Genomic DNA, 24,265 nt, shown 5'->3' with positions numbered 1-24,265 from the left:
CTTGATATGCCCCATATATTTTTAACAATTAAACATGGGCTACCTAACATTAACAGATTGTAATATTTTACTCTGTACATTGGATAGATGACATTGCTCCTGCAAGGCACTAGATGTTACTGTTGTTTCTATTTGTTCTCATGTGCAGCGTGTCCAGACATTTAGCACCACTTCACACTCCCGGAGCCTGATAATCCAGAGGCAGTCAGAAATGTGATTTTCCTCCACATCTGAATAGACAGCTCCTCTGGAAAGTGATGCAGCTCATCAGTGCTGAGCCCAGGAGCTTAACCTAAGGATGATGTGTTCATTTGCTGTAGGTTTGTAACAGCCAATTCCTGTGGGAAGGGGCAAATACAAAATCAAGATGAGAAGTATTTTGGATATGGGTTTATTCATATATTGCAGTTATAAGAATTACAAAATAACAAGCAATCATTTGTGCAGCATCTTTTTAAAAAGCGAGCCACTTCTATAGTAACATTATCAAACCAGTGTAAGAATAATCACAGCAAAGGCCATCCTAAAGTGAAAGGACAACCAATTCTCCCGCCCCATTATAACTCATCAAGTCTCCCTCAGATATGTTGTTTTAAAACTCTAGGGAGGATACTCACCCACATCCAGCCTGTTGTACTCTCCGGACCTTTCTGACAGGATCTCCCAGAACGTCTGCTCGTGCTCACTGCCAGACACTCCATTCACACTCTCCAAAAAGAGACCAAAGTTTGGGTCCTCCATCACTGTGAACCTGAGAACAGTCACAGAGCCAGGGCTTATGTCTTCAATAGTTTATTTGGGAGCAGAAATTCAGCAGCATGTGTTTCAACAGCTGAGCCACCTTTAAGAAGAAGGAATGTTTCACAGAGGTATTAAAGGGGACACCATGGGTGGTCTTACTTGAAATCCTGCTGTGTTTCCTGCAGTCTCCTCAGAGCGCCCAGCAGCACACCTCCCTCCACCACAGAGCTGGAGTAGGACTCGGGAGACATGTTAGACAGGCTATTTTCCACAGAAAGTCTGATTGGAACAGATGTTTGACCTGCACATACCATTTTATTCAGTTATCATAAAGCTTTACATGATAAATATGCACAAAAGTGAGTCATTCAAGATGATATTCCTTTATTTTACTATAAACTCACCTTTGTTTGTGAGAGTTCCTTTTATCAGCAACAGAAGGAGCCCCACAGAAAGTAGGTCTGTGCTGAGTGCCATCTTAACTGAGCTTTTCCCTCACATGTGTCTAACGGCACAGCAGCTCAGTATTTATATCAGATCAACCCTCATTTATTAACGTACTCCAATCCCACAATACCTTGATAAAGGCTGTCCCCTGGTAACTTTGCAGAGAAAAGGTTGAAACCAAACATACCATATGTGTTTGCTCAGTTTCACTATTGTCAGTAACAATAAATGTGTGGTTTATGAAAACACATTCTTATCTGTAGGACTTTATGATCGTTTAGTTGATTAATGAGTTAAAGATCCGCATTGTAGTTTTCCCATAAAGCAAGAATGAGAAGTGTTGGGGTTTTATAAGGATAATTTATGTAAACATGTGATTCAACAGAGAATGGACAAAAGGTCATTCCTCTCCTCGAGGCTAAATGTTGCATTATGCAGTCAGGATTTGGCCTTTGAAGTAGACCAAGACTAGGAGCGCCTCATGCGTCCCAACAGCCGTCAATCAATTTGAAATGGCCATTAAACACATTCAGCCTACTGAAGCCTTAAAACAGAACATTTGTCTTTATTTTTTAGACTGATTTATCTTCATCAGGCCAACGCTGATCTTTGCAAACAAATAGGAAATACCGGAATACAAACATGTGTATGTGGGCCTGATAACATTGTCTGAGTGATGGCTTTTCATTTCCACGGTGGACTCCAGTGTCTGACTTTGCTCCTGTGGCGTCGTGAAGCTCGTTTTTAAATTGGTCTGATTACCAGGCATGAGCGATTGGCTAAAAATGCTTTTGATTTCCTCTCAGGGGTGATGTAAGACATGGAAGGCTCGCATGAACGCGAGTAACCCCGACTATTTTACCGAAAATAACCCGGGCAATGCAGCATCAGCGGCGGGCAGCTGCGCAGGTGCGGCTTTTTAAAGAAACAGGACGGGACTCTGAATTTCACCAAAACCTCCCCCCCGTTTACAGACAGACACAGAGACGGGTTAATGATCCGGAACAGGGAGTACTGTGAAGCAAGCTGACGAATAATAAAACTCTCCTCACGTCAGAGCTGTATCCTAATTTCACTGGATTATTCCTCTTCCTCTTATTACCCCAGAGACAACATCCCAAAGTAGCCCCAGAATAGAAAGTGGAATGTTTAAAATGTTCAAATTGGCTAATTCAATAAGGCTCTGCAGTCCATCTGATCTAAATACATTTCATTCACTATGAATGAATTCCCTCTCTGAGGTCAGTGCTCCAGCCTCAGACCACCATAATGGCTTTACATGTGCCTACATGGACCTAAAGGTGTCTTTTCAGCCAACGTACTGGTGCCCTCAAAAGAGGCCTGGGTTCTATATTTAGTTTTTTTTTTTCTTCTTCTTCTTCTTCTTCTTCTACGGGACTCTACTCGTCGTTGAACATGAGGCCAGGCTGAGGATCAAAAAGAAACATCAAAACATTATATGTTTTTTCCACCAGTGAGATCCCAGAAGCAACGCCCTGTATCCCAGACCGGCGTGCGCGCCACACAGACGCACTAACCGGTGAGGAGGATCACAGCGGCTGCTCCGTCGAGCTGCTGATGCTGATGCTGCTGCTGAAGCATCTGCAACACCGTTTAGCTGCTTTTGTCAGAGACCACAGATTGTCACCAACACCCTGATGATGATGTTGTTGATGATGATGATGATGATGAGGAGGATGGTGATGGGGAAGCGTGTGAGTATTTCGAGACGAGTTCGGGACGGGTGGATTTAATCTGAGGAATAGATCCTGCCAAGGAGTAAGAAGATGACAGACATCCTGTTCCCCTGGTGATTCTCTGGGATGCAGTCATAGTTTGAGACCGGACATGATTTTAATCTCAGGAGTAGCTGTGGAGGATGCGGGCTGATATGCGCCGCACCCCGAGAGATCAGAACACAGCTCGGTCCCTGAAAGCCTTACAACCCATCCGGATTTTTCCTGGACTATAACTCTAGAGCATCCTGTGTTTTTTTGTTTTTTTTTTTTAAATCCGGGGGGAGGGAGGCGGTTTCTTTGGGGCTGACTGGTATATGGGGGGTGGGGGGTGGGGGGGCTTCTGATGTGGAGGAATTGCGCTGTTTTGTCTGAGAGGATCAACTGAGCACTGTTGCTCCCACCCAGTGAGGAGAGCCAGGGCTGAGCTGCTCATCTGCTCATTTCTACACACAATAATAAGTAGGTTCTGTGCATGCTTGCATGTGTGCATGTGCATGTGCATGTGCAATGCAACACACTGTAGGACTGACTGATAAAGGCACAGCCAGTGTAAAGATGATTCATCTACCTCAGGAAAGCCTCTCCCCAAACCTCTGTCCTGACCCAGCTAACATGGTGTCTCATGTTTCCTCCCTGTCACTCTGTAGCTAACAGGTGCTTTTTGGAGAGCCAGGAGCATCCCTGATCCCAGATCAGTGCAGAGCACAGCAGCACCACACCACTGCAGGGCTATAAGCATACATTTAATGACCACATTTCCTCCTCTCAGAGGACTTTTACTACAGCTGTGATTGCTCACGTGTCCTAGCTTTGGGGCCACACATGACAGGACATGGAGGCCTTCAAATGACTGAGAGACCATTTGAGTCTGTCAGTGTTTTATAGAGCTTTATGCATGCTGGTAATGGAAATTCACTAATGGCAGGGTGATCAATAGATGCCATGGTTCATTTTCTTCACTCGTCCTCACATAAGGATATTTTGTTCCTCATACAGTAGGTCATAGATAGTAGACAACTGCAAGGCATTGCATGGCAACAGAGGATATTTGTACACAGTGATTCCACACATGACCAGGATGCTACTTTTTCTTTTTCCATTTTCAAATCTGTTTTTTTAAGGATTTTTGTTTGGTCCATTATGTGCATCAACTCTTTGTGTACTATGACTGTATGATAATTGTCAACATTTACTACAGAACTTGTTTCTGACATGAATGGAGTCTAGTCACAACTTTGTAGAAGATGACTGGATGGATGAGCCATCAATACAATCTCTAACAAATGGAACAAACAGAAGCCTCAATAGTTCATTTCTGATCCTGACAGAGGTTGTTTGTGTGTGTGTGTGTGTGTGTGTGTGTTTGTCACCATGTGGCATTAATTCATTTGATTTTTTCAGAAGTAGTGTTCGATAATAACTATTGCTCTTCATTCCTTCTTTTACACTGAAAGCAAATTAGCCTTGTAGATTGATAATTATCCGTCCTGAAATGTTGTTGTTTTTTTCTAGATTGGATGATGCAGCCAATACACCCAACTCATAAAGCCATAGGTTTTCAGACATTATTGTCCACTATTAGTTTATCAAAATTTAAAAGTGTGTCAGTCAAAACAGTAAAAAAAAGTTGTAATATGCATGGCACGTTACTGACAAGTTTAGTGTTGAACTTGGAAATTTGTGAACGCAGATAACCTATCTGGGTTAAAACAAAACTGTTTGGGAATGTTTGCGGAAGTGAATATTAGCTGATTAATCATTGTCAGATACATGAAAACACACAATTCATCTCTGTGTCTGCCCCAGGAATTATTTTTAGGGTAGTTTGCATTATTTTTAAGCACACACATTTTTCTATGTACCCAAAAATATTAGGGGACTATGACATTAGCGAGTCCACTAACTACTAAGAAAGCCTGATCCAAACACTCACTTTGAGAAGAAATATGCTCATCTAACTAAATGTAAATGTAAATAAAAAGTAAATGATGCTGGACATGAAAAACACAACAGTTTTTAATCATCAAGTTTTGTTCTATTGCTCCATACTCCATATATTAAATATTTTAAATATTTATGAATAAATAAAACATGTATTCCATATATTTTCTCTTACTTAATTTTTAGAATATATAATATTGCTTTATAAAAATTTTTAAGAAAATCACAAGTAAAACACCATCAGCCTGGTTTGCTTACAGTATTTTAACATGATCACCCATGAACCTTTGACTTGGTTCTCATTCAGGTGGAACAGAGAAATTGACAGTTTATCAGTTAAAGCTTCAAGAAAGGCATTTCAATTAAACACCTAATCCTCTTAATTAACATCTTTTAGTGCTTTAATAATTATTGGCTTTTAACCGGTGACTCACATAATAGTGACATGATTTGAATGTCCTGACATTTCTGTTACACTGATAGAAGGGAAACAATGTGTGGTCTCAGTTACAGATCATTGGAAACTAATGGATCAGCAGCCACTACATGGTTTCACAGGCACTTCAGACAGGCAGACTTTTCCAGGAGGAAATTTACGTGAATCAGCAGTATGAGGGTGCTGCAGGAGTGAAACCAGATCCTGACTCCTCACGCTCAAAACCTTATCCCCTCAAGCAGCCAGTCCATATAATATACCGTAATCAGATCATGGGCAGCACCTAGTTTTAAGATAATATCTGAAGTCATCCTAAAACTATTCCTACAACACCCATTTGTGCTCACACATCTCCAGAGGCATTGGGTCAATTAGAAACCAATTCAGATAAATGAAAAAAAAAAAAAGTCAAATATTTGTTGTGTTTACTTTTACTTCTGTGTTGGATTCAATTGCACTTTTATTTCAGTGTCATGCTTTTGCTGTTTTTCGAACTAAATCAATACAGCACTTGAGTTCATAGTTTTCCTGTTTTACACGTTGACAAAGAAAAGCTGTGTTGATTAAAAAGAATGGAACCTCTTCTTCTGAACCATGATAAAACATGCCTGTCGTCCTTTGCAGTCTTTCAGGATGGCTGAGAGGACACTGGAGCAAGGCTCGGTCAGCATCCCCATGGAGGAGACCAAACTCCATGGTGGAGCGCCTCAAGAGGCACCACTGCTCACCCACCTGAAGAAAGTGGAGAACCACATTACCGAGGCTCAGCGGTTCTCCCACCTCCCCCGCCGCTCTGCTGTGGACCTGGAGTTCAATGAGCTCTCCTACACCATCCGTGAGGGTCCCTGGTGGCGGAGGAGAGGTACTGTATCCTCAGTTCTCATAAGTAATCATGATAGATGAGCACACAAGCACCACCCATAGCGATCAATAGGGAGTGCAGACATTTCAAGGGAGGCATTCAAAAGCCTTTGTGGCATTGGAAGAAAGTATTTCCTTCTCAGTGTTATATTGTGCTCGATTGTCCTGACATGTGTGGCCCAGCCCAGTCCTTATGCACAGACACACACGCACAGGACTTCCACCATGTTGAAGCAGCCAGTGTTCCTGTAAGCTCTGCTTTGCTCAGCAGAGTTTAGACACAGTAAATAATTTACACTTGCAGGTTGGCACGCTGCTCGCCTTTCTTTTCTCTGTGTTGTCTGGCAATAGGCGAATGCAGCCAGTTAAGCCCAAAGATTGATTTGCTCATGAGATATGGACAGCAGTTGAACTCAGCACCCTTATTAATAATGAGTCTCCACCCTTAGATCATCTCTGCTTGTCAACTAAACCACCCTCTGTAAACTATTACGTTTACCTGCTCTTATTTTGTTCTGTTTATTTAGCAAGGGGGGAATGAGTGACTTCAGATTAAATTCTTTCTTTTCATGCTCCATGTTTCGCTAAAGGAGACCTACATGATTCATTGCAGGGTTGTTGCTTTTTTTTGTTATTATTATTTCCAGCCTTGTGTAATATTGATGTGTATTATAAAAGCCTAGAGGAGTGTTGGTTGTTCCACTGTGAAACATGGATGTATGGAGAGTATTGTTGAGTAGGGAGGATCATGGCTGGAGAGAGCAACGGAGGAGGAATCTGGTGCAGGGATAATGTTGTTTGGGCTTTGGCGTAAATGCTTTTCTTTAAAAGTCCAAGTCCTGAAATCCACCCATGGTTTCTGCTTTTGTTTGTATATTTTCTTTGAGGAGTCTGTCTCAGCTAATCAGGCTGGTGATGTGTGAACAGGAATTGCCCCAGTATTTTCTATTTAAGCAGTACCTCTCACAAAAAAAGCTTGTTGGCCATTTAATTTTCTATTTAATCTTACTGAACCTCTTGTCATTGGCATCCTATTCCTTATAACCTCTTTTGCCTCTCCAATTACCTCTAGCACTCATACAATCTCACTCATACAGAAGACGCTCATCACATTATAATCTGCATGTTGCTGTACTTCACTCTGAGGGGTTTGTTGGTGTTTTTGTCTCATTTAACCAGCTAAGCTCACAGTTGTTTCTCTGCAGTCTCTGTCTTCCTGATCAAAGCTGCAGAGCCAGTGTAATCACAGACTTTAACACTGCTGCTCTGCTCTGGGGGAAAAAAAAGAAAAAAGTTTTATTCACCCTTCACAACTGAGCGCCTGCACCGGCCACCGCACTTCAAATTACTGTAAGTCCGTGAATGTTTGCTCTATCAAAGAAATTCCAGCGGTTTCCGAAAGCTGAGAAGTTGCGCTTCACAGCCAACATAGGTCATAGGGTCACAATGTCCGACTGCTTCCCCATACTTACAGCTACAGACTCAACATTTAAAACGGTGACAAAAGTCTTGTCAATCCATTACAGTTTTCATCTGTTTCATACCTTTTACACCTTTTGGGCAGCAAATGTTCAAGTGTCATGCTCAACTTTTCAGTCTGTAATGAGTGTGTATGGCACAGAATGGTCAGTTAGAGTGGTGTGTAGTTTGGCTAGAGTGGAGAGCTGAGGTGAAAATGATCTGAAAAAACATTTAGAAATCATCCTGATGGGCACATAGTTGAAGCTAGATTCACCATTTTTTCCAAAATAGTCTAAATGTTTGTCCTGTTTCGGACAGTGTCTACTGTAACAGTGAGTCAAACATATTTGATCTGTGAGCCTTTGAAGGACGTGTCCACCGTCTATTTCTCATTCGCTCCAGTACAAGTTTCTAAGGAGAACAGCAGAAATGTCTCAGTTTCTGTTTTGTCCACATTTTAGGCTCTATAAACACCAAAAGACACACACTGGTTCAGGAGTTTACTGTAGTGGTCACCGTCTGGTAATTTCCCTGAAAGGAGTTAGCATTTTATTACAAGTTGCCTCAGTTTGAGCGCTTCGCCGAGACACAAATCAGCTCGTTTTGGGCTCTCTGCCTCTGCTCTCAGGCGGTTGTCCCGGCAACCCTGGAGCACAAGGTGACAACTGCAAGTGTTTGTGTGTGTGCTGCAGGGGCAGAGAGCAGCTTACACAGACACTGAACACACACACACGCACACAGTGAGAGACACATAAAGACACACACAAACAGAATGAAAGTCAATGTTACGCACTTGGACATACAGTAAAAGAAAGATGTCCATATATTACTGTGTGACAGAGGACCCCCCCCCCCCCCCCCCCACACACACACACACACGTCCAAAGAGGCACTCTCAAAAATTCTGTTCCAGTTGTATGTTGTTTTGGCTGAATGTGTCCACCACAGCTGGTTGGAAGGAAAGAAGAGAGCAAAGATGGCGTGATGGCGTGTGATGCCATTTGTAATTTAATGTGTTTTAGTGACCATTTGTGAGTCATCTCTCAAAATGTCTGCAATGAACGGGAAGAGATTCTAAAAAGGGGCGATGTCTGTTTCACCCACTTCTATAAATGAACAGGAATATACTGTAAACTCAATAAATTTGGAGTTGTTTATTTTATTGTAAATAGGCCAAAGTAGGCGATGTGATGTATGGTCTCCCCTCAGTCTGCATTTGTTTTTACAGGCTCCTCCTGGCAAGGGCAGCCATTTATCCCTGTTAGGATGAGTCTGCCGCGAACTGCTTTCATGATGAGGGTATTCTGCTCTCAAGGGAGGTAACTGGTGAAAAACTAGCCCAGCAATGAAAGGGGAAGGGCAGGAGGGGAGTGCAGTGTTTACATACCTCTCAGTGTTTCTAGCGCTTCACTTTGTTTACATTTACTGCTGTTAATGACATGTCCTTGTTTTGTTTGCTCGCTTACATTGTATCTTACAGGGATAAAATTGCATCTTAGACACAGAATACCACACACTCACTAGATCATCTTACAGTTTTTTTTAAATGCGTCACCATGCACAGAAGTCAAATTTATGACTGTGATCGTGTCACTTTGCTACTAACATTTTCATTTATTTATGATTTATGATTCAATATAATCAGACTTGAAAACGCAATCTGAACTCACAAATAAGCATCGCGCTCTCACATTTGAATTTTTATGGATCCTCTTTATGTTGAGACAAGAGTAAAGCCGACGTCACAGTCTTGAGGGAGAAATTATGTATCAAGGGCATTAATCTTAATGCTTTATTTTGGTTCTTTTGGTCCTTTATTTTCATTTTCTCTGGAGATAATATCACAGCTTGGATTTAAAGCTGCTTACATGTACCATAGTTAGTCAAGTGTGCCGGATCTCTCATATGCAATGTAAATAATTTACCTCTACTGGTGAAACATATGAAAGTCTGTTAACTGAATTCCAGGGTTGGTGATGAGTAGGCCACTGTATTATTCATATTATTTATATTTTATTATGTGAAAAGTTGTATATAGCTTTCTGTGGCTTCAGAGTGCACAACTCAAAGTGTGATGAGTTGCTGCTCCCGCCCTCTCCCACTGTCTCATGGGTCTCAGTCAATGAGCTTCTAGAAGATTTCAGACAATTACAAAAAATTACAGACATGATTGATGCCATTGCAGCCACTAAGGTGAAGGCGTTCTCTGGTAAGAATACGTCACCATGGTAAAATACCATGCTTGTCAAAATGGAAAAAAGAGTGTCAAAAAGCTGAATGCAGGTGTCGAAAAAGAAATCTTCAGGTTTTTTATGAGATCTACAAAGAGAGACTTTGAATGTATCAGTTGGAACTGAAAAATTCAAGGCGGTCCCAAAAAACACTAATAATAATGTAGTTCCAAACTGCAAGTTGCATTGTGTTGTAGGGAATAGATGAATTGACTTAAAAACGTGTGTAATAAAAACAATGTATCCTTAAAACATTCAACAGTTTAATAAAAGTGGAGCACTATCTTAAACATATATATCTTGTGATAAGACCATTACTATGTGTGACCTACAGCACTGAGTTAGAACATCAGTATGCACCACATGCCAAAATAGGACTGCTTCACCAACAGCAGACTGCTCTGCTGTTTGAGTGGAGAGTCTGATGTAATAACACTGCGAGGGAGGAGGGGCCACTGCCATTTGACTATTTTACTCTCAGATTTAAGGGTGGAAGCTGGGCAGACACCCTACTTACAAGAAAAATGGTCTGACAGACACTGAAGACGTTGATGAGGCAGGACTTAAAACAAGCAAAGATAACAAATCCATTTTCACCTTCTATGTGAAAGCTGGAAGCCAGTCCTACAGACTGTCAGTAGTCTGAAGACCAGAAGCTGGTTCTATTTCCACTCACCTTCCAGAGCCACAAAGGTTACGAAATGCATCATGCAAAAAATTCCACCTTCAGTCCATCTTCATTCATAGGCCACACCCAGTGAAGAAGAATTTACAAACTTAGATACATTTCCTTTGAAAAGGGACTTGCCATTACACGTCTGGGGCAAACCCAACCAAATGTTATTTCCTCCTGTCTTCGCTCCCCTGCTGATCAGTGTCTACCTGAGTGTCATTCCTTTGTCCTTTTGTTCCTTTGTCTGTGGCCTTGTCTGGGAACCATCCCTGCCCCCTACTGAGTTCACCCTCCTGTGGTAATCGGTAATACACATCCCACTATACGATCCATGCATGAACTGTCTGTGACCACACCCGGGGACAGGGTATATCTGTTAGCTGGCCCTACATTGAGTCAGTCCCTCTGAGAGTCTCTCTGTGAGTCTCTGTCAGTCTCTGTCGGTCAGTCTGTCGGTCGGCCAGTGTCGGTCAATCTCTGTTACCGGACCCACTCTGTGTCGGTAGGCTCACCATGACCTGGAACTTCAATAAACTCACACCACCTCAGCCAACCTGGAATTAGACTCAGATTGTTTTTTTCTTCAACAATATGGTGCCGTGACCCGGATGGCAACATACTTCCAAGGAGATTCCTTCTTCCAGACCAAAGACACGCCATTGAATTGAGAAATTCTGAATTGGTAAGGAGCTTCTTGAGAACCCATTTAATGCTACTGTGTGTTGTTGGAAAGTCTGTGAAGTTGGAATCCCAAAGAAGTTGACGCCATCCGTGATTTTGAGTAGGTTTGCTGTGTGGTTGTGAGTAAGAGTGCTGATAGGGTAACCGTGTCTGTATAAGTAACTGGATTGTAAGCTTGTTTGCATTGCGTGATAGAATCTTTCTGCTCTTAAGAAGGTCAAATATTCCAGGTAGCTGAATCTGTGATTGTGTTTGGACGAGGTCCTAAGTGTTTGGAACACTTTGAGTTTAGTCCAGAGAGGGACTATTGAAACTAAAGTTGTGGGCCTGATTTGTTCGGCCAGTTTTGTGTAAACTGATTTGACCTGTGGAGTTTTGGCAGAGCTTGGAGTGTGAGCAATTGCGAGTGATTTTAAGTTTTGAACTTACATACAGACAATGGGAGGTTGTGTCAGCGGAAGGTCAGAGAGAGAGCTGAGTGGTCCAGCCAAATATATGTTCGACAATTACGGTGGAAACAGTTTAAAATTTGTAATGACATGGGCCGAGATAACTGCTGATGATGGCCACTTAAAATTTCCCCTGAATGGCACTTTTGATCAATCGAGATTAAAAAACTTGAGAGACAGACTGAGTTGTCGTAGAGACAGAAATAAGCATATTGCCTCCCTGAGACTCTGGAGGGATGAAAGCAGACGCCGCCATGTTGAATCCCAAGTAGCTGCCCTCATCGACCAAAATAAAAAGTTACGGGCCCAATTAGAAGAAAGCAAAGCTAAAGGTAACCCAGATCTCAGAGAAGATGAGCTGCCGACCATCGATACCGAAGTCCAAAGTCTTTATCCTTTAAAAAGCCTAAAAGACTGCAGTACCGATGATGACGATGATGATGATTGTTTATTGTACAGAATGGGCAAACCATCTGGCCAGGACAATGCAGAGGGATTAACCACAATGAGAAAAGGGGGAAAGCAAAAGAAAGCAGTTCCAACAAAGCTTGCCCCACTCATTACCATAGGAAAGGACATCGTTTACAAGCCTTGGAGCCGACGGGAGCTCAAGGAGATTGTGGGAGATTTCCCAAAAGATGTCAGGAAAAGCAAGCAAAAGTGGTTAGACGAATGGGAGTCTGTATGTGCCATATACAGTCCTCACCTTCCTGACCTGGTCCAACTGTTAAAATTGACTTTGCCAGCTGACGTGAAACAAAAGGTGATAGATGTTTGTAAAATTCCCCGTGACCCCACTGAACTTGCAGACATTGCACCAGAACAGGCTCATAGATTCTACAGCATAATAGCTGCAGCTGTTGAGAAGGAGGTAACACAGCAGATCGACTATACTCCTCTCAACAAAATCCGACAAGGAAAGAACGAGAACCCTCGAGAACTGTGCGAAAGATTACACACGGTGGCAAAAGATAACTGTGGCCTGTCTCAAAGTCAAATTGATGGACTTCCACCTGGTTACCTGCAAACCACATTTGTAAACAGCCTTCAGCCAAAGATCAGGAGTAAAGTACAGTTAACTGTTGGATGGACAGGGAAATCTATGTCCGAGCTTATGGAGATAGCCCAGCATCACTGGGATAACTGTGAACAAAAGGACTGTGAAATGCATGAAATGCTAATGTCGGCCCAAGTGTCACACTACACAGGCGGAGCAGCCAAAGGAGGTGGCAGATACAGACCCTTCAGACGGAAGGAATGGAATCGAAGGCCAGGGCCGAGAAGACAAGTCCACAAAGGCAGCTGTTTCTGTTGTGGTGAGACAGACCATTGGATAAGAGATTGTCCATACATGACATCTCATGGTAAACCCACCCTGCCTACAGCACCTCCAGTAAGTGATCAAGAGGAAGACCAACAAACCCCACAGTATCACCAATAGAGCTGTCAGGACAGTAACCAATTTGAAACAGAAATGAGTGTGACCCAGGCTCCACTCATCAAATTAACAAAAACAAATGCAGAACCTCATTTAACGATAGATGTAAATGGAAAAACAACATCATTTTTAGTAGATACTGGAGCTTCCCTTTCAACTTTAAAACCAACGGAATCAACAAATTTGAAAGCATCCAGAAAAACAGTGAGAGCTGTGGGAGTTGGAGGAATTCCTTTGTGTCTACCTGTATCTGAGCCTACTACAGTGTCTATTGGTCCTTTCACAGAAAATACGTCAAGTTTCACAACTTCTCACTCTTTTCTTTTGTCAGACACCACTCCAGTGAACCTGTTAGGGAGAGATTTGTTATGCAAACTGAATTGTACTATCTACTGCACACCTGATGGCATCTTCTTAGAGACTAACCATGAAAATGCAACAGCTGTGATAGCTACCTTGACAGAGCAAATTCAACCCATTAGTGAAGAGAAAGGGGAAGTTTATGACAGAATAGTGTCAAGTGTGCCCCCGACAGTATGGGCATCTTCCACTAATGATGTTGGGTTGATTAAAACAGTTGAACCTGTACAGGTATTACTGAAGCATGACGCCTGCTTGCCAAGGATTCCACAGTATCCTCTTTCTCAGGAAAGGAGAGAAGGCATCCGTCCAGTGATTCAGTCTTTGCTAACACAAGGAGTAATAGTGCCATGTAACAGCCCATGCAATACTCCTATATTCCCCGTTCAAAAACCAGGTAAACAGGAATACAGATTTGTACAAGATCTGCGAGCCATCAATAAGGTAGTGCTTCCACGATTTCCCTTAGTGCCAAATCCCACCACTGTACTCTCGTCACTGCCAGCCAATTCAACTCATTATACTGTGCTTGACCTCTGCAGTGCATTCTTTTCTGTCCCTCTGCATACAGATAGCCAGTATTTGTTTGCATTCACATATGAGGGACAGCAATACACATTCACTAGACTACCCCAGGGATACACTGAGTCACCTACTATCTTCTCTCGTGCCTTGCACAGTGATTTAAAAGATGTTTCATTTCCAGGAGGCTCTGTTCTAGTGCAGTATGTTGATGATCTACTTCTAGCTTCTCCTTCTGCTTCTGCTTGTGAGACAGACACAATTGTCCTCCTAAATGCTTTGGCTGTAAAGGGACACAAAGCTTCACTAAAGAAAGCCCAGATGTGTCAGACTGTAGTCCAGTATCTGGGACACACTTTATCTGGCTCAACAAGAGTCCTCACTCCATCTAGAGTAAAAGCTATATTGGAAGTGCCTAAACCCACTAGTGCGTCACAGATGAAAACTTTTTTGGGAATGACAGGGTACTGTAGACAATGGATACTGGATTATGCGTCACTTGCAGCCCCACTCCAAGAGATGTCCAAACCCTCAATCTGTACACAACCCCTAACTTGGTCACAACAAGCTAATGATTCATTTGAAGAGTTGAAACAAGCATTACTGTCAGCCCCTGCACTTGGACTTCCTGATTACAACCAGCCTTTCACACTGTTTGCCCACGAGAAATGTGGTTTTGCACAATCTGTTCTCACACAGCGCCATAACTCCTCCTACAGACCTGTTGCCTATTTTTCCTCCAGACTGGATCCAGTAGAGAGAGGACTTCCTCCTTGCCTGAAAGCTGTTGCTGCAACAGCACTTGCAATTAGCAAATCTGCTGATATTGTATTAGGCTCTCCACTCACAGTCATGATCCCACATGATGCTCTCACTCTGATTACCAGGGAAGCTCACAGGCATGTGACAGGAACTAGGGAGGCGAAATATGTACTAACACTCACAGCTCCTCACATAACCCTTAAAAGATGCTCTATTCTTAACCCTGCCACTCTATTGCCCACGGAAGATGATGGTGATCCTCACAATTGTATGGATGTTGTCTCATGCTCTTCTAAACCTCGCCCAGACCTTTCTGAAACACCACTCTGTAACTCTGATCTTGTTCTTTTCACTGATGGCTCAGCTTACAGAGAAAATGGAGTGCCATATGCAGGGTATGCAATTTGTGATAACTTCTCAGTAATTGAAAGTGCTGCTCTGCCATCCTCGAGCTCTGCCCAAGTAGCTGAATTGTATGCACTGATGAGAGCCTGTCATCTGGCAAAAGGTAAAACTGTTACAGTTTACACAGATTCCAGATATGCGTTTGGCTGTTTGCATGATTTTGGTACGCTGTGGGCAAACCGAGGATTCATCACCTCCTCTGGAACGCCAGTAAAACACGGTAAATTGATTGGGGAATTGTTGGATGCATGTCAGCTGCCCTCATCCATTGCTGTTGTAAAATGTGAAGCACACACAAAGTCTGATGATCCTGTTTCTCAAGGCAATGCTTTGGCAGACCATGCGGCCAAGGCAGCTGCCAAGATTGGTGATCCTGTCCATGTAAAGCTCTGTCCCTCCATAACTGCTAACGATCTTGCTTCTCCTAATGATGTGGCATCCTTACAGGAGAACGCTGATGCGAAGGAGCATAGGTTGTGGCTTTCCCATGGATGTAAATATGTAAATAACGTTTGGTTCCACAGAGATGGCCGTGTTGTGGCTCCGACATCTCTGTACCCGTGGTTGGCCCGCATGTCGCACGGCTTGTCGCATGTGAGCAAAGAGAAGATGTGTCAGACAGTACTGAAGGATTGGTATGCTCCTGGATTTACTTCCTATGCTAAGAAGTTTTGTGAACAATGCTTAATCTGCCAACAGCATAATCCAGGAAGGACAGTTCAGACGACGCCGTCGACACATCCTCCGCCACGAGGACCTTTTGAAGCCCTACAAATTGATTTTATTCATATGCCCAAATGTGAGGGATATGAAAGTGTTCTTGTATGTGTTGATATGTTTTCAAACTGGCCTGAAGCGTGGCCTTGCAAGAAAACTGATTCTGCCTCAGTGGTGAAATGCCTGCTGAAAGACATCGTTCCAAGATTTGGAATCCCACTGAGCATAAACTCAGATCGTGGGACCCATTTCACGGGACAAATAATGACTGAACTCTGTAAGTCTCTAGGAATCAAACAGAGGCTACACTGTCCATACCATCCACAGTCTGCTGGTCTGGTGGAACGACAAAATGGTATTTTGAAAAACAAGTTGGCGAAACTGTGCGCTGAAACAGGGTTGAAATGGACAACGCTGCTGCCCCTGGCCTTAATGTCAATGAGGTCCACACCTGTCCGGAAACACAAACTAACACCTCATGAAATTATTACAGGCAGACCCATGACGGTGCCCAGCAGCACAGCCCTGTGCATAGGAAAAATGGATCTTCACGCCATGGATGAGTCAATGATATCATTTTGTTCTGCACTAACTACCACTGTAAAGTCATTCCACAGAAAAGTCAAAGCTGCCCAGTCTTCTCCTAGCGACCAGTCCTGCCACGACATCCAACCAGGGGATTGGGTGTGCATCAGAGAGTTCCGACGGAAGAACGCCCTTGAACCTCGCTGGTCCAAACCACATCTCGTCCTGCTGACCACCAACACAGCTGTTAAGTGCGAAGGTCGTCCTACGTGGATCCACGCATCCCACTGCAAGAAAACACCCCCACCACCATGCAGCAGAAACCAGCAAGATCCCTCCTCCTCCGGTGGACCCTCCTCCTCATCGCCATCGAGTTGATAGAAGGACCCCCCTCCCCCACAGGATAAAGCTGGCACCGGAATCCCAGAAGAAGAGGGAGAAGTACATCTCCAGAGACCTGGATTCAACCCGAATGGATTACACCCAACTAGATGGAACCCTTCACTGGTTACTGAAACAACTACAACGATCATGTATTCTGCTTCCAACACAACCGAATCTACCCCGCACCTAGAAGATGACAATTCAGATTTTTTGTATATGATTGACATTGATTTCGATTGAACAGGAAAACCACCTTAATTCTATTGTTCATCTTATTGTTAATTGTTTATTGTGTTCACCTTTTGTTACTGTTTAAAAAAAAAAAAAAAAAAAAAAAAAAAAGGGTGGACTGAAGAAGAATTTACAAACTTAGATACATTTCCTTTGAAAAGGGACTTGCCATTACACGTCTGGGGCAAACCCAACCAAATGTTATTTCCTCCTGTCTTCGCTCCCCTGCTGATCAGTGTCTACCTGAGTGTCATTCCTTTGTCCTTTTGTTCCTTTGTCTGTGGCCTTGTCTGGGAACCATCCCTGCCCCCTACTGAGTTCACCCTCCTGTGGTAATCGGTAATACACATCCCACTATACGATCCATGCATGAACTGTCTGTGACCACACCCGGGGACAGGGTATATCTGTTAGCTGGCCCTACATTGAGTCAGTCCCTCTGAGAGTCTCTCTGTGAGTCTCTGTCAGTCTCTGTCGGTCAGTCTGTCGGTCGGCCAGTGTCGGTCAATCTCTGTTACCGGACCCACTCTGTGTCGGTAGGCTCACCATGACCTGGAACTTCAATAAACTCACACCACCTCAGCCAACCTGGAATTAGACTCAGATTGTTTTTTTCTTCAACACCAGCTTATCCTCAATGGTGTGGAATCAGCTGTTCTTTCCTGTGCACAACATATTTTCAGGTTAGCAATCGTTAACCAATTCCACAGTTTTAGCTTCAATCATCCCTCTGCCAGACAAGCAACTGTGAACTATTTTTGAAAAGACCTTTCACTTAATCTCACCAATATTTGTATTTTCTCAGATTTTTTATATATTTGTATACCTTGCTTTTTACTGTATCCAGACAGTGTTGTTTATGTACAGTATTGTTGTCATTGGCGTTACTAATCATGTCTGTTTTCCTAATATTCAGACATCAAAAAATGTATGCAAAAATGTATAAGGAAATAAAAGTAAAATGTCTGAGAATGGTTGACGAGAACAAATCCAGACCAATTACAGTAATCAGTATCTGAATAACAGAGCACTTTCTTCTTTATCAGGTTACAAAGCCCTCCTCAAGTGTCTGTCAGGAAGATTCAACAACAGAGAGCTGATTGGCATCATGGGGCCGTCTGGAGCTGGGAAATCCACTCTGATGAATATTCTGGCAGGGTACAGGTAAGCTTGTGTCAGGGGTTTGGAAACATTGCAAAATCCCTCACCATCTTATAGTCTTGCATGTTTTTTTGCAGAGATAATTATTCTTGATATAATTCAGTGCTCAGAAAAATGGCAACAACATCATTTTGTTTCATGGTCTGAATCAGGGAGACGGGTATGAAAGGCCAGATTCTGGTGAATGGCCGACCAAGAGACTTGAGGACGTTTAGGAAAATGTCCTGCTATATCATGCAGGATGACATGCTCCTGCCACACCTCACGACAAGGGAGGCCATGATGGTGAGGCCATTACATAAACTCCTGAGACCTCATTTAATGCTACTATTGAATCATAATATGTTGATGCCTGTTCGCCTTTAGGTTTCTGCCAATCTGAAACTGAATGAGAGCATACAAGTCAAAAAAGAACTTGTAAGTATGAACATTACATTATATATAAAATACTGAAAATAATCGGGTAGAACCACTTAACAGTATCATGATTGGGGATTTTAACATTAATGTAAAATGAAGACACCATATGCTAGCATTTATTCCCTGTTTCCCTGTCTAAGGTGGATGAGATCCTGACTGCTCTGGGCCTTTTAGAGTGTGCTCAGACGCGCACCAACTCCCTCTCTGGGGGTCAGTGTAAAAGACTGGCCATCGCCCTCGAGCTGGTCAACAATCCTCCTGTCATGTTCTTTGATGAGCCCACCAGGTAGGATATTACTCACCTCATTTGAATCGCTGTAATCTGAAAAATCTAGACTAAATAATGAATTCGTCTCTGTTTTTCTGTCTCTCTTCGTTTCCCTTTCCAGCGGTCTGGACAGTGCTTCCTGCTTCCAGGTTGTTTCCCTCATGAAGTCTTTGGCTCAGGGAGGACGGACAATCATCTGCACCATTCATCAGCCCAGTGCCAAGCTCTTTGAGATGTTTGATAAGGTAATTTGAGTGCTTATAGTGCCGCACATATCTGGCCATCCATTAGTTGCTGCTCAGACTGGGACACCACATGAATAAATATTATCCAGCTGACTGCAGCTGATCTCCAGCCCTTTTGTTTTGTCAGTTGTCACGTCAATGAAGAGTTTGTGTGTTGGAAACTATGCTGATTGTTCTCCTCCTCCTCTAGCTGTATATCCTAAGTCAGGGTCAGTGCATATACAAGGGCACAGTCCCTTACCTCATCCCTTATCTGAAGAACCTGGGCCTGCACTGCCCCACGTATCACAATCCTGCTGATTTCAGTAAGTTGATCATCTCCCACATTTGAATATTTGAGTCTCTTACAGGTCTAATTCTTACTGCAGTCTTCTCTGCTCCCAGTCATTGAGGTCGCGTCAGGGGAGTATGGGGATCTGAACCCAGTACTGTTTGAGGCTGTCCAGGGTGGACTGTGCTCCGAGGAGGGCAAGAAGAACTCCAAAAGCGACTCTTCCTGTCCCTCTCAGTGTCACAGTGTAAGTACCCCCCACTATCGCCCATATCACTGCACCGTTACTCTGTCTGTCCGAGTTAAAAGCCAGTAACCACAGAATACAGAACATCCCCACCTTTGCTGATCTAAAAAGACTGGGAGTTTTTTCCTGTTTTATCAGTCAGCCTCAGAGGTTTATGAAGGATTAACTGCTTTCATTAAGTATCTACTCATTTACTTGACAGATGCAGGCAACGTTTTTTAAATTCACGTTGCCAAAGTCTGATAGAAATGATATATGTGCCCCTCAGTAAAGGAGCTATTTGTACATTGTGATATTGCTACATGCAGTATAGGCATTAGCAGGTGTTCACTTAACAGAGCTGAGAGCACTCTTGCGCCTCTCGGATCTCTTCTTCTGCTGAATTTATCATGCTAACCAGTTAGGATGTGAATCCTGATCTGTATTGTCTGATGGACGGGGTCTACAAGGGCATGTTGGTTATTGCAGGCTGGTTCCACTCACGTTTAATATTTCCCTCAAAGATTTTTTTTTCACGCATCACAATCAAGAGAAACATGCTGGAGACTGCCAGGATTTGAAAATCCAATGTTTTAGGCCAAATCTCTAAAATTAATAATTTCAGACATTTAAGCTATACTGCTGTACTGTGATTCGTCTGTGTTAGAGCCCCCGAAGCTGCTGTCAGAGTCTGATCTTGGGTAACATTTAATTCTCCAGACTGGATTTTCTGTGAAGTATGTTCACCAATGGCTCAAACGCCGAATTGCACATGATTTTATATACAAAATATACAAAGGTATGTTTCTACATTTGTTTTTGCCATCTAGATGCGGGGTTTTGACATTTAGATGCGGGGTTAAAGGTAAAAGTTGATCCAGGAGTTTGCCAGTAAACAATCTTCATTCTATCTGTTAAACAGGAACATGTTGAAAAAAGTAAGTGATACCCAGTAAATTGTGTTGAATTCAGGACAAAATAACCCGCTACCCTCTCCTGACCACATTTTACAATTTCTCCCTCCAAAATGCACCTCCGCTCCGTCAATTGGTCTCCTCAGACATATTCAGTTTCCTTTTTCCTCTCAGCCTCATAAGTTACTTTTGACAAGAACATTAGCTAAATGATAAAACTTAAAATGCAAACCACGTAAAGCAGTCCGTGATACCATTACTTTCGCAGTATGCAGGATGCAGTTTTGCCCTTCAGAAGCAGTTCATAACTCTATTGATTTTTGTCCCCCTTTCTAACTCCTTATGGATCGTTCTGTGTGAACATCAGCCAGTAACCTTTACCACAAATAAAGACGTTATGAAATTTGGTTCCTACCTTCAGTGTCCATCTTCATCTTCATCTTCTGGGTTTTTTGATTACATAATTTAATATGTACAGATCATGAAGTAAATGTTATTGAATTATACAAACATTCTGCATACTTCTCAGTTTTTAATTGATACATCTGTCATTGTTTATCATCTGGTACAGGTATGGTGTGCAATCAGTGTTTGGATGTATATAAGTATTACTAATATCTGTGTGTTCTACATGACTGACTCCTTGGTCTCACTGTGTTTCTTTCCTCAGGACACAGGGACCCTTGAGAAACATAGCTTTGCCACCAGTACATTCACGCAGTTCTGCATCCTCTTCAAAAGAACTTTCATTACAATATGCAGGGACACGGTAAAATAAACATTCTGGAAATTATTCCTGCTCAAATTGGAAGTGAACAAACAGGTTATTGATATCTAATGTCTAATGATTTTTATGTTATGAATATTTTTTTCTAGGTGCTGACCCACCTCAGGGTGATGTCCCATCTGGCTATTGGAGTGCTTATTGGCCTGCTTTACCTTAAAATCGGAAATGATGCCAGCAAGGTCTTCAACAACACCGGGTTCCTCTTCTTCTCCATGCTGTTCCTCATGTTTGCTGCTCTGATGCCCACGGTCCTAACCTGTGAGAGGCTTAAACCTCTACCATCCATTCAGTATGTTGTTCCTCTGTTTCAAGTAGACCATAATGCTGCTGCTGTTTCACAGTTCCTCTGGAGATGTCTGTGTTTGTAAGGGAACATCTCAACTACTGGTACAGCCTGAAGGCCTATTATCTGGCCAAAACCATGGCTGATATACCGTTCCAGGTAATGTTTTAGTGATTTAATTCTGAATGATTTGATGAGCTATAATTTAAGTTAATGACACTGAAATTCTCCTTCACAGGTGATTTGTCCCATTATGTACTGCAGCATAGTGTACTGGATGACAGAACAGCCGCCAGAGGCAGGTCGCTACCTACTTTTCATGGCCTTGTCGACATCCACAGCCCTGGTAGCCCAATCCCTGGGTCTGCTCATAGGGGCAGCATCCACATCTCTGCAGGTAGATCGGTGCACCTGCATATTTTGATCTGTTTACAATATAACTCACCGAGGCCATTTTTTGATAAATACTGCTTATTTGTTCCACAGGTGGCAACCTTTGTGGGTCCAGTTACAGCTATACCTGTCCTCCTATTCTCTGGGTTCTTTGTCAACTTTGATACCATTCCCAAATACCTACAGTGGAGCTCTTATGTCTCCTATGTCAGGTACTAACAGTTAAATTATGAAGTTGAAATATTTAAGTTTTAAGGTTTGTAAGTAATCATCACAGCCACTAGATGTCACACTTGACCACCAGCATGTCAGATTAAAACAAAGCCAACAAAAAACAACTAACTGCAATCCTTTAACTTGTTGTGATCCTCACCATAGCATTGTCAACAGCCAGTTAGTGAATGCAACATTTTTCAAACTAATTAATAATGGTGACGGCAGCAAATCAATTAACATATATCTGAATGTAACCGGCACCAATGAGAACAAACAGGTAGCGTCAAGTTACTTACACATGGACAATGGGCCAACAGGAAAGACTCAAACTCCTAACTAATACACATACTCAGCTCAGTTAGCAAAAATGTAAACAGAGACGTCCAGATTTGATGTGGATGATGTGGTTGGGGTGTGACTTTGCTCAGCACACTATGTCTTTACATAGAAAATAGTATTTCTGTGTTATTTTTTAAATCCAGCGGTCTTTGTCTGCAAAAATTCTCTCGTCTGAAACAATTCTCCATAAATGTTCATGACGCTCTATCACAAATGTCCACTCTCAGGTATGGCTTTGAAGGAGTGATACTCTCTATCTATGGGATGAACCGGTCGGAGCTGGAGTGTCCAGGCTTGGTCTGTAAGTTCCAAAAACCAGAAGAGGTCTTGCAGCTGCTGGATGTGGAGGATGCAAAGCTCTATGTTGATTTCATGGTGCTGGGGGTTTTCTTCCTGGTCCTCAGACTGGCCACTTACCTAGTCCTGCGCTATAAAGTTAAATCAGAACGTTAAGATATCCGTAGGAAACCACTCATGGATTCAGACGTTCGTACATATCCTGGCAGTATGAGATAATAAGAAAATAGGTAGTCTCTCTTTCTCTGTCTGTACTTCACATAAATGTACTAAGTAACACATAAATCCAACACAAACTATCATCCAAAAGTTGTGCTACACCATTTCCCAAACTGTACAGTATAATAAATCTTCTCTTTAAAAGGTTTGTTCTTCAAGAAAAAGGAAAGTTGGACTGTGAAATATGAGTTTCTGTCTCGTCCCCATTATTAGCTATCCTCCAGGTATTTCTTTATTTCTCAGATCAATGTTACCTTCCCATTATATTGTGTATCTGCCCCATCCATAAACAGAATACTAAACGTACCAGAAAGCATGTTTCATTGAAGTGAGGAAATATTAATCTAGACCACATCAGGAAAGTGCCACATATATAATTAACCAAACCCTCCAGGTTTATGAAGAGCTGAGTCACCCGTTTTGGTGCATGACTGTCCAGTAACATGTAGCTTCTAAATCCAAAGCCTAAAAAACAAATTCAAGGTGCAGCAGAATTGATACTTAATTGGGCATGTCCCATAAAGGCCCCCCGGAAACAAGACCTCATAGGCATCAGGAATAACTGTAATTTTCATTGCCAGACTACCCTTGTGTAGAAAACTTTGTCTCTCACCTGAAAGTTCACCTGACCAGGCATCATCACCAGGACACTGAGCACAATGGCTTTTTTTGTGGAATACAAACTTAAAAAAAAAAACAACTGCCAGTGGATGACTTTCCTTGCTTTCCATCTCCAGTGTGGATAATTTTGAGAAGCCTTTTCCTCTACCACTAACTGTGGTGGAATGATTACACATGTATAAAATCCTTGTAAAAACGTCCTGCAGTATGTCCTGTACAAAGACTGATATGGATACATTCTGTGGCCGGGCCTACGATTCCTCATTATAACACGTTTGTTTCTCCAATAACTGAGGGTGCATTCAATGAACTGGGAGCAAAACGTGAAGGCAAGAATCACTGCTCTTTCCACCTGATGCAGAGAGCTTTCTCAATCATACTGGCTGCACAGAGAGGATGGTGATTTAGGTGAAGTGCAATATCCTGTTCCATGGTTTAAAAAAGTGATGTTCGTTGAATCCCTTTGAATTGCTTGTTTCAACCCGTCTGACTCTTTAGCTGCCTCTCCCTGAGCTATGAAAGGAAATATCCTTTTTTCTCTCCCATCTCTTATCTCTCTCTCTCCCCCTTTCTGCTTTGCTGATGTCTGACAGGTGTGTGT

General features: G+C 42.5%; 1 protein-coding gene across 3 annotated transcripts; it reads left to right on the top strand.

The window, feature by feature from the left end:
* The first annotated feature begins 5,934 nt into the window (after window positions 1–5,934).
* Window positions 5,935–22,980, top strand: abcg4a (ATP-binding cassette, sub-family G (WHITE), member 4a). 3 transcript variants are annotated; one of them, XM_029519008.1, is made up of 15 exons: window positions 5,938–6,166; window positions 18,051–18,168; window positions 18,318–18,450; window positions 18,532–18,582; window positions 18,726–18,871; window positions 18,975–19,098; window positions 19,289–19,403; window positions 19,483–19,606; window positions 19,736–19,766; window positions 21,180–21,278; window positions 21,386–21,554; window positions 21,638–21,738; window positions 21,818–21,976; window positions 22,066–22,184; window positions 22,755–22,980. In XM_029519008.1, the coding sequence occupies exons 1-15, from the start codon at window positions 5,938–5,940 to the stop codon at window positions 22,978–22,980; spliced, it is 1,944 nt and encodes a 647-aa protein (XP_029374868.1). The 3 variants fall into 3 exon arrangements, with proteins under 3 accessions (XP_029374870.1, XP_029374868.1, XP_029374869.1); XM_029519010.1 differs by lacking the exon at window positions 19,736–19,766 and having other exon boundaries at window positions 5,935–6,166; window positions 19,483–19,611; window positions 21,160–21,278; XM_029519009.1 differs by lacking the exon at window positions 19,736–19,766 and having other exon boundaries at window positions 19,483–19,616.
* The last annotated feature ends 1,285 nt before the right edge of the window (window positions 22,981–24,265 follow it).

The sequence above is a fragment of the Echeneis naucrates genome, chromosome 14, assembly GCF_900963305.1.
Source record: "Echeneis naucrates chromosome 14, fEcheNa1.1, whole genome shotgun sequence".
NCBI classification, from domain to species: domain Eukaryota; kingdom Metazoa; phylum Chordata; class Actinopteri; order Carangiformes; family Echeneidae; genus Echeneis; species Echeneis naucrates.
Note: the sequence above shows the minus strand (reverse complement) of the source record. Positions and strands in the feature narration are given on the sequence as shown.

Bases quoted from the DNA above. Each gene is read 5' to 3' on its own strand.
- abcg4a (XM_029519008.1), top strand. From the start codon at position 5,938: ATGGCTGAGAGGACACTGGAGCAAGGCTCGGTCAGCATCCCCATGGAG. The intron at 19,767-21,179 runs GTTTATGAAGGA...TTCTTTCCTCAG, and splicing joins TTTATCAGTCAGCCTCAGAG to GACACAGGGACCCTTGAGAA. The intron at 21,555-21,637 runs GTGAGAGGCTTA...GCTGTTTCACAG, and splicing joins GATGCCCACGGTCCTAACCT to TTCCTCTGGAGATGTCTGTG.